This window comes from Sinocyclocheilus anshuiensis, unplaced genomic scaffold (assembly GCF_001515605.1).
Source record: "Sinocyclocheilus anshuiensis isolate Anshui unplaced genomic scaffold, SAMN03320099.WGS_v1.1 scaffold209, whole genome shotgun sequence".
In the NCBI taxonomy this organism is placed as follows: Eukaryota; Metazoa; Chordata; class Actinopteri; order Cypriniformes; family Cyprinidae; genus Sinocyclocheilus; species Sinocyclocheilus anshuiensis.
The window spans coordinates 1,638,182-1,649,376 of record NW_015540880.1 but is presented as its reverse complement, the minus strand read 5'-3'; the positions used below and the strand labels follow the sequence as shown (position 1 = coordinate 1,649,376).

The following is an 11,195-nucleotide window of genomic DNA, read 5'->3' as shown; positions in this document are numbered from 1 at the left end:
TTAAAATGTATTTAATTATATATACATGCACCACTACCATTCAAAATTTTGGGCTCAGTTTTTTTAATAAATTAATACTTTTGTTCCACAAGGATGGATTAAATTGATCAAAAGTGATAGTGAAGACTTTTACATCATTAAAAACATTATTTAAAATAAATCATGTTCTTTTTAAATTTCTATTCATCAAAAAATCCTGAAAAAAAGTATAATTTTACGTGAAAATATAATAGTTTTCAAAAATATTATAGTTTACACAAAAATATTAAGCAGCACAACTGTTTTCAACAAATCGTCATCAAATCAGCATATTAGAATGATTTATGAAGGTTTACATGAGAATTCTTTCAAAACATTAAAAATCTTACCAACCCCAAACATTGGAAAGGTAGTATATATAATTTTAATTTTAATGAGTCATTTACATAAGATATTATTCCTTTGAAAAACAAACACTCAGTTCCTCAGGCCTCTGGAAAATGCATTTCCCTCATTCCTGCCCTCAATAACAGCATCCTCTCTGTGGGTGTCTAAAGTTTGACTTGGAGTTTGCTAACATCGATGGGACTTCTGCTCATAACCAAGGTCTCAACAGCGGATGCAGCGTCAGAGTCACTGATCCGTGGGCCGCCACAGGCAGCGCCCGCTCCAACTGCAGCGCTAACGTCTGAATACGCCATTGTTTGCGTTTTGCCTTTGTGTAGCACTCCAGGATTTCTCCATTAAAAACAAGCTATAGATTTTTTTGAAGTGTGCAGATTCACTTGGTACAGCACCAGCTCTCGCAGATCTGATGAAGCTTGGCGATATATAGCTCGCTGGCTTACGCTCATTTTACTCTAAGCAAAAAAAGTGGGAGGGAGGGAAGGAGTGATGCGAAAGGTGTCTGGCAAAATGGGAATCATTTTATTCTGATAGTTTTTGTGCGGTTCTCTCTTACACATGATTCTCTGCACGCCTCATAAATGCATTTGACCCCATCTAGTGAGGAAAGATCAGCACAAAAGCTTTTATCGTATGGCTTTGAACTAGGGGTGCTCCGATCATGATTTTTGAGGCCGATTGCCGATCGCCGATCACAGAAGCAATTTGTTTGTAAGGCTTGCAGAGTCTTTTGCAAAACTTTGAGGAATTACTTATTTTCCACTTTGCTTTATCACTTAATGTTCAAGCTGAGCCTCACGCCCTGAAAGCGAAAATGAAAAAAGAGGGATCCATTACCTGAACTAACAATAAGGTGCAGTCTTTGTTTGAGGCTGCAAATGTGCCCAACCTGTCGTGCTTAGATATTTCTGAGAGATGTTGCAAATTTGCCTGCATTTCATTCGCTACCCCGTTCTCAAACCCCAAACCCAGCATCCTCATCAGTAGGACACCCTTCAGTGATTCAGAAATGAGGTTTTACTGTTTTTTTTTTTTTTTTTTTCCATCTTTCTCAATTTCTTGAGTGCCGCACCTGAAATTGCTTTGACATTCAGATGCAAACATAACCATTGACACCCACCTGATGGGTTTGGAATGCAAATGGACAGGGCTCTCTCTCCTTTCCTCTCTGCTTTCCGATCTCATCCCTCTCTCCCAGCGTAATGAGGGAAAGCTGATAGCTTGCTTTCTCAGATCAGGCAGACGTGGATATGGGCATGTTGAGATTGGGGTTTGAGGGGACGGTGGTAATGTCACTGAAAGCCTACAGGAAATCAATTTCACAAGTGCCGTCTCCCTACTGTGAAACGCTGCCCTGCTGTCTGCAAGGAGCAAAAGTGATACAGACAAGACGGTTCTGTCGCACTCTCAGAAACATGTGAACACATTAGTACACTTATTTAATGTTGCATTGGCACACTAGATTTTCCTTCCTTGCCTCTTTTCCCCCTTCCTTCCTTCCTTCCTTCTATCTTTCCTTCCTTGCTTCCTTCCCTCTTTTTGTTTCTTTACATATTGGGGCTTTTCCTTCCTGTCTGCAATCCTTCTCTCCTTCCTACTTTACTACCTCTTCTTTTCCTCTTCATTCCTTCCAACTTTTCCTCTTGCTTTCCTCTTTTCCCCTTCCTTTGTTCCTGACCTCCTACTTCCTTACCACTCTTCCACTTTCTTTTCTTTTTTTCTCCTCCTTCCATCTTTTTTACTTTCTCCTTTTCCTTCCATGCATCTCTTTCCTTATTTGTCTTTCTTCCCATCCTTTCTTCCTTCTATCCTTCCCCTCTTCCATCAGTCTTTCCTGCCTTCCCCCTTTTCCCCCTTAATTTCCCATTTTTGTTTCCTTCCATCCTTTCTTTGCATTTGTCTTTTACATTTCCTTACTTTCTTCTGTTCATCTTTCTTCCTTCTAGTTTTTCTCCTCTTTTCTGCCCTTTTCCTCTTTACATCACTATGCAAAAACTCCATTGCAATTTATGTAGTTCTGCTGTACCAGTGTTACAAGATTCCCCAGGCTCTTATATGAGAAATTACACATGTGCAAGTTGAAGTGGACTGTAATCTGTAAACGCAATGACCTGAATGTTCAAGTTCACGTGACAGGAGCATCGTGCACATATGTAGTGATGCCTGACTCCTCTCAGAACTGCTCAGCCCTGTGCCTTTCCATCAGGGGCATGGGCTTGTGCTTGAGCTCAGCTCTGGACATTTACAAATCTCCTCCGGACTTGGCTAAATGGAAACCATCCATCAGAGGTGACAGGAAGCAAACAAAGCCCCAACTTTAGCTGCCTGGATGCTTTTGATGTCATTCTGCGTTCTAAGCCGCTAGAGGTGGGTGACCCATAGTGGTTCATTGGGGAAGCAAGGGAGAACACTGAGTGCAAGATCAGTAGATGAAGTGAGTGTGCAAACCAACAAGGGTTGACAGAACTCTTTTATACAAAGGTGTGAACATTCAAAGTCGAAGTCTGTGAGTGAGGGGGTGGTCATTGACTTGGATCGTAGCAGATCTGTGTTTTAATAAGAGAACTGCATTGATGAGGATTGATCAGTGGTGGCGTGGGAGTGGGAGGCTGGGATGCTAGGATTAAGGCCGAACAGTGTAATGTCTTCTAATTCTGACTCTTGTCCATGGTTTTTCTATTGTTCCGTTGGTAGAGATAAGCAGCATTGAATTTGAGAGTTTGAGAGAAGGGATTTGGGGGAAGGTGGAGAAAATGGGAGAGGGCGAGAGGCTCAGAAAGAGGATAAGAGTATGATACAATGAAAATAAAAGAAGAGTGAAGAAAAATGGTGGGGTGTGTTAAGAGGATCTAAGATATCAGAATGAATGTGATGGACATGCAGAGAAAGAATCTGTCCAGTCTTGACACCCTAAGAGCATCTCCTTTGTCTCGTTGTCTCATGTCCAGTTTGAGTAATTTATGGCTGTTATGTTAACCATAACTAGATTTTTCTGAGGAAAAATCTAGTGAGTGGTTATTACTCTAAACGTCCATGCTTCCATGATGCTCGGATGTTGTCATGTGATTTGGATTTCTGGGTATCTTTTAGTATGTTGGTAGGGTATTTCAGGTGGTTGCTACAGTAGGTGGTTACTTATTGGCTCAGTAAGTAGAGGGCCCACAGCTAAATCTCTATAAATTTCTGTTCCCAAATATATTTGATTTTGCTGCTGATACCAGACCACTGAAGGTGATTGTTTATGACATTTGAGATTTGGAAAAAATAGCTTTTTGGGGTCTGATGAATGCAGAGGCCATATCAATGTCACTATAATCACTGTTGCAGAATGCACAGTTTTTGCTGGAAAAACCATGTCGGTTACCTGTGCAACTTGAACAGGTTATTATAGCCCTTTTAAACCCAATGGTCTAAACGGTCACAGGAGTGTGAAGGGCGTATGATAGGCAGGACCTTTAAAATAGACCTTTCACTCCTTCATTTATGTGGATTTATTCCATTCGCAAGGGATTTTTTCATAAATTGGAATTAGCAGCATTGAGGCAGTGATCTGAATATGATGACATGAATTATTGATTTCCCTGACAGCTGCTTGCAAATCTAGCCTGACATTTGGAAATAAGACGGCATGGAATTATGGCCAGAAAATAATGAAGGCCATTTGTGTCGAGACGAGAGAGGGAGTGCAAAGCAAATGTCTTTTTGGACTTATTAATATTCATTAATACCTCCTGTCAGAGCACCATTGAAACAATTCATTGCTCACGTTTACTGTGTTATGTTCTTTATGATTTATTGATGTGTGTTCGAAAGAACTGGGTGGTTATGAAGAGACCCCTCAGTGAAATCTGATTGCTCACACAAAACCAGATCGTTGTCATCGAGAGTCAATGATTTCAGATTTTATTTCCAGTAATGTTTTTTCTTGCCTTGCAATCCTTCTTTCCTTAGATGATCTAAAAAAAATAACTTTCTAACTAGTTTTTTTTTTTTGCATTAAACTCTTTCTGCACATATATTTTAATCTTTCTTGTGGAAATTTGGTATGGTCGCATTACCTGTGTTGTGTTCTCTCTTTAATTAATTGCTTCTGTTTCTATTATTCTTATTTGTGAGTCACTCTGGATAAAAGTGCCTGTTAAATGAACAAATTTAAATGATTTGTTTGTTCTCCGTTAGACTATAAATAATGAATAATTTTAGACGATAAAATGAGGCATAAAATTAGGCAGAGAATGTCCTAAAAATTGCTAACTTGTATATGCGATACCTCCTACATCTAAAAGTGTAATTCTGAAAGCTTGATCCCACAGGCCTCCTTTCCCTGTATATATTTGGCATTTACCTTTATGCTGGATTCTCTGCAACCTGGACCCCTGGCGTGACTTTTTGCTCGATCTGCATTATAGTTCCTTGTGGCACTATAGAGCCAATCATCTCACTGGTTTCTGTGAAGCAACCCCTGCTGATGCCACATTAGATAAATTGATCCTTATGTAGCCAGCTGGTCTGTTGTGGAATTAGAAAAAATGGGATCCCTGGGAATTTCTGTGTAATGTCAGCAGATATGGGTTGTAATCTCATTCCCTTCAGTGTTTGGCTTTAGCTGCCTTCAGTTGGCTGTCTGTTTTTGCCACAGTCCTCCCGGCAGTGGTAAAGTGCATTGCGGTTTAATGTCAGGTTGTAAAGACAGCAGCAAAAACGAACAGTGGCGTACAAACACAGGTCTGATGCCACAAAGTTTGCAGTCATTTTTGTTAGTGCTGTTTGCAGGAATTAATCTGACAAGCCATGAGATTGGTGAGCTTTGCTTTCATATTTCATACATTATAACACTGAGATGCTCTTGCATTTTGGTTTGTATCAGTGTATGTGTTCTGTTCTGTATGCATAGATTTGGATGCCATATCACTTATTTTGGTGTTTTTCCCATTGTCTATCTGATTTTGCTTGCCTCGCTGGAAAACACGACATTATGTCTGTGCTTACTTGGGTCATTTTGTGTGTTTGCATCTCTGTGTATCCATGTGCATATTCATTGTGTTTTCCAGGGAATTGTTTTTATGACCCTGTCAGTGCGTTGAGGCAATGATGGAGTGATTCGATCCCCTTTTGTAAGTTGGTTTGGATAAAAACATGTGCTAAATGCATAAATGTAAACACAAATGATTGTATAATGATCCAAAATTGGGGGATGGACTAATGGATAGATGGGTAAGTGTGTATACATGTAGGCACAATAACATCTAGGGGTTAGTGATCTTAAAGCATATTCAAGACTCTTTAAAGTCAGTTAGTTCATTTGGCAGCCATCTTAACAATGACCTTGGGCAACATGGATGCAAGTAAAAGAACCTTTTACACAGGTCAAGGATTTGTTGGTTAGCATGACCCTGTTCGCCCCTGCTGGTAGATGCTGTATCTACACCATCTGGTTCTAAAAGGCATATTTCTGTTTTGTTTTGGTTTATTTTAATTTGGTTTTTGGACACTTTTTGTGCTTTTTGCTTTAGGTTTTGCTTTTTTGCTTCATTTTTGTTTTGTTTTTGCAATCAACATACAAATTGTAAATATATTTTATTATGAAAAACATACCATCTAGTTCTAAAAGGCGATTTTCTACATTGTATGCTTTTGCTTTGTCTTGTTTTGCGTTTTTTTTTTAATTATTAAACTTGTTAATCTTAGTCTTAGCCTTTATTCTAGAACTACAAAGCCCCCTTTTTAAAGATTGGTCTAGCTTATTCTAGCTATTGTCTTTCTTAGTGAGACATTAAGGTGTGGGGCTTCCTTTTCTTTACTACATCCCAGGTTGCACAAGTGCTCTGTCCCCTCATACAGTCGCACAGCAGTTACTTTACGAGCATGAGCTTCCATCACTTATTGCTTGTACAGGCAACAAATAGCTCCTTAATCATGTGTAATATGAACCTCATTAATTTCAAAGGATTTTGTTCCGGGAGGCACAGTGGCATGTGGGGTTTTTTCCCCTCTTCAAGTAGCATATTATACTCCCAAGTGAATCTTTTATGTTGGCTAATAAGGTCTAAACCATGTACTCTTTTCTGGTCTCAGGTTGTAAGTAATGCCATTTTACAGGGTTGTGTTTAATTCTGCCGCTAGAAGCTACAGATTTTGTTGTCTCAGAGTCTGTAATGGATTCTTTGCTGTGTGTTCTCTCGTTTTCCAGCCTGTCCCCCAGGCACCTACAAGATGTCGTCAAGGCAGCAAGAGTGTTTCCCGTGTCCAGCTAACAGCAAGGCTGAAGAAGAGGGCTCTGTGCTGTGTGTGTGCAAAGATGACCACTTCAGAACTCCACTGGACCCTCCATCCGCACCCTGCACGTGTAAGACAGTCCGCTTGTGTGTGCGGTGAACGCTTGTGTGTGCATTGCATGTGAAGTTATTTGTGCACAGGTATTTATTTATGTGTGTTCTCATGTTTGAACAATCCAGTCCTGTTGTTTCCTGGTTTAATTTTGTTTACTGTGGGGTTTAGCACTGCCAACGGGAATGTTGTGTTTGTTGTGTGTACAGTTAGGTGATATATATAGTAACACTATTAATTAGTTGCTTGTTAGCATGCATATTACTAGCATATTGGCTGTTTTTTAGTATCTATGAAGCACATATTAATGCCTTATTCTGCATGACCATATTTTAAATCCATTAATCCTACCCCATACCTTAACTTAAAGGGATAGTTCACCCAAAAATGGAAAAAGCACAATTTAAATATATTTCTTTTTCACCTGGGATAGTTCACCCAAAAATGAAAAATACCCCATGATTTACTCACTCTCCAGCCATCCCAGGTTATATTAAAAAATGTCCTGGCTCTTCCAAGCTTTATAATGGCAGTGAATGGGGGTTGAGATTTTTAAGCCCAAAAAAGTGCATCCATCCATCATAAAAAGTGCCACCACAGAAACATGAATGAGATGCGTTCTAACATAACTGTGGCATTAAACTCCGTTAATGAGGAGGGCTCAGTTAAAATATTGCACATATATAGGCCGTTCAGATTACTTGTTAAAGTGCAATGAAATACCTTATATTAGCAGACGATGTACATCTGTGTTTGTGGTTGGAGAATCCTTCACCGGCTACATGCTCTAATCCTCATTTGCGTGCGCGCGTGTGTGTGAGTGTCCGAAGTGCGGTGCTGAAGTGAAATAGCGGGTCAATTTGATAATAATAGCCAAATTATAATAGGCCGCCTAATAATAATAATAATTTAATACATTAATAGGAGAATGAGCCTAATATCATCTTGACTATCGACAAAGACATCTGCTGTCGTCGATATCTCTGACTATCATCGATACACGATACTATCGTCTGTCGGCACAACCCTAATTAGTAACCATTATTAGCCAACTATAAACCAATCATAGGTTAATGTCACTGAAAAGTGCACCAAAAAGTCTGACACAGCTGAGTTAGCTCAACCAATGGCGTGAGTTTAGGGCGGGACTATGTTTGCTTACCAATGGCAGACGTGGGAGTGAAAACCATTTCCAAAACAATCATTAGTTTTTTGCATTTCTGTTTAGTAGCTCTAGTGGCACAGACATCACACATTTAACCTTTCAATTCTTGTGTGACCAGCCCTTTATTTTGGGCTGAATGGGTCTCTGAGTGCTTATGACTTTTATTTACACCATTAATTACTGTATTGATTAGGCTGCCGTTATATGAAAGAGACAAAGACTCTGTTATTGTGTTAATTATAGTATAGATTCTACAGTCACTCTTATGAGCAGATGGCACCAGTTTATTATAGCGAGAGAGAGAAATGTCTTTAATGACTGTAAATGACAGAAGACAAAGGATTGAAAGGAGGTGGCATGATATGGATTGCATTACTTTTCTCTGTCTATTTTCTGTGCTGTTCTGTTTTGGTAACGTGCCTGTGTGTAGGTGTGTGTGTGTGTGTGTTTGTACCCTAGTGTGTATGTGCTAACGGAAGTGATAAAGCGCTGCTCTCTGTCTGTGTGTGTGTGTGTGTGTGTCTTGTGGTGGATGTATCCTGACTGCAGCTGTTCCCCACTGCTCATGGTCACACGTGGGCCCCGTTGCATAAGCCTTCAGAGCCTTTAATAAAACAACGCTTCTTACACACATCTAAATTATTCCATACACACACTCACACTTGAGCGTTTGTGTTACAGTTTCATTATCATCTGCTGCATTTATGAGACAAGGGGCTCTTTTTCAAAAGCCTCGATCTCAAAATTAAAACTTAACAAATGCATGTACCAGAGAACAATCAGGCACTCAGAAATGCTGTGTAGCAGCAGTTATGATGCTTTTGATTATAATGATTTATACCTTTACTTGGATCCCACAGTTAATTCAGATTAATTCAAATTCCTTTGGTGGCATTTATTGAAAGTGGCATTTAGTTAAAAGAAAGATTGTAAAACTTGTAATATAAAATCATTTAGAATATAACATTCTATAATAATATAATATTATTTTTATTTTACAAATATAATTGTTTAATTTTAATACAATTATTTTATTTTTTATTATTATTGTTATTATTATTTAATTTTGTATTTTTTTATTTTATTTGTTTATTAGTCTTATTTGATTTAGTAAGTAATGTAGTGAGTAATATTCATTGAAATTGATTCAGATAAGTCTAATAATAATAATAATAATAAAACATTTAATCATTTATTTAGTCTTATAGTCTTATTATATTATATTCTTAGTCTTATTTCACTAGTTTTGTTTTATTGATAATGGTTCAGATTTGTTTTGTTTGTTCATATTTATTGTGGATTACTATTTTTTGACCATCTTGTCAAAAAAAGAAAAGCAAACTCCCTATATTACACGGAAAGGTTCTATCATTGCAGCATATTGAGTCCATCTTTGCAGTGTGTATGTGTTTGTGTTTGAGGGCAGTGGGAGGCACCTGTAGTGCTCTTGGCCTGAGCTGATGATGGACAGCTTAAAGCCCTGGTGACATTTAAATGGCTTCCTGCTGCTGACAGATTCTTGTCTGACAAACGGCATTAGAGACGCAGGGCTCCAGCCTTGACCCACTCCTCCCAGAGTCAACAGAACAGTCCCGCGTTACAGGACAGCAGCAATTAACACATCTGATCTCTCCCCTCCTCCCCACCCCTTTCTATCACTCTCTCTCTCTGTGTTAGAGACTGGCATTCATTCTGCCCACATCATTCACCATAAATCAGTTACAGCTTCTGGGGGAAGTAGTTGTGAATGCCATTGCAGCAAGCCATTCAGTTCTATACAGCCGCTTTAAGGTCCTTGATCTTACCTTGAAATCAAATGCTTTTTATAGGCTATCACAAAACCCATTTGAAAATCTGAAAAACACCGTTATTGGTACTGCTGCGTATTGCTGTGTTTAAGTTGAATTTCTAAGGCTTCTAAGGCTAAATATTCATGTTAGTTAGCAATCGTGTGAATTTATTTTTACCAAATTTAAAATATATATTTTTTAATTGAAAAACCTTTTAAAAAGTTATTCCAGTTTTAAGATATAGCTAATGCATAATACATATGTTAATTTTGTATGTTCCCTTGTTTAATGCTTTTACTCTAAAACGGGTTAGTAATAATAATAATAATAATGGAAAAATACTATTATTATTATTACAATGACTACAAAATGAAAACACTTAATAATAGTAATAATAATAATAAGAAGAATTATTATTATTTTTATTACAAAATTAAAATGATTAATTTTATTTTTATCTTTGCTTTTTTTATTTTAATTCTGCTACCACAGATTCAGTCAAATTACTGTACATGTCGGCACATTTACACGAAGGAGCTTTTCCTCTCCCTGTATTTGTATGAATGGATTTCTTGCTAGTGCATGCGAGCTGTGTTCGTCTTTGCCAGTGCCCTCAATACTCCATGATCTCTCTTTGACTGTCTTCCATGGCCTGTGTTCATTTCCTCTCAAGTGATTTTAAGCCTAAAGCTCCGTTAAGCTTTACCCAGTTGTAGCTAATTGGGTTAAATTATTAAAAGGAATTACAGTTCATTGAGGGGTAATTAGCATCATGTTAATTAGAGTATGTTCAGATGACATTTATTTAGGGCTGCACGATTTGGAGAAAAAATCTAATTGCGCTTTTTCAGATCAAAACTGCGATTTGCGATTTAAAATGCGATTTATTACTATTTCATAAAAGAGCTACAGGCTTGTTGTGGTGGTTTTAACAGCACCAAAGAAATACCTAGTATTATCACAAACTATGCAACTGTTTATTTAAAACCTCTTAAACGTAAAACACTGACCATAACCTACATTAAGGTTGAAACAATGACAGCAAAAGTTTTTGCCATTTAACCCTCTGGGGTCTGAGGGTGTTTTGGGGCCCTGGAGAAGTTTTGGCATGCCCTGACATTTGTTTTTTTTTTTCAGTATCTTAAATATAAGATATAATGTATCTTATATCTTAAATATAATGTAATCAGCTAAAGTCTGATAACACTGTATTCAGCACAAACTGGGCTACAATAATTTGTGAGCAGCATGAAAGTACATGTTTGTGTTTTTGAGAAAACAATGTTTATGCATGGTTAGTGAAAAACAATTTTTTTTAAGTCACTGAAATAAGGCCATAAAACACATACAGAACGTTTGTTCACAAGACTTTTGAGAATGTGGTAGACTAGAGTTTTTGCTACAAAATGATGTGAAAATTATCCTGTTCACTTATTTACAGAAAACAATATATTGATTTAACATTTGTAAAACATGTTTTGTGATAGAATGCCCTTATGCGAGGGAGTGACAATGGCCATGAATATTTA

General features: G+C 37.9%; 1 protein-coding gene across 3 annotated transcripts in view; it reads left to right on the top strand.

Moving 5' to 3' along the window:
* Nucleotides 1–11,195, top strand: part of LOC107688368 (ephrin type-A receptor 7-like) — a 131,892-nt gene that overhangs the window by 78,652 nt on the left and 42,045 nt on the right. For all 3 annotated transcript variants that reach the window (XM_016486020.1, XM_016486021.1, XM_016486019.1), the window contains exon 4: nt 6,575–6,730. In XM_016486020.1, coding sequence (XP_016341506.1) covers nt 6,575–6,730 — 156 coding nt within the window. The remainder of the gene's footprint in view (nt 1–6,574; nt 6,731–11,195) is intronic.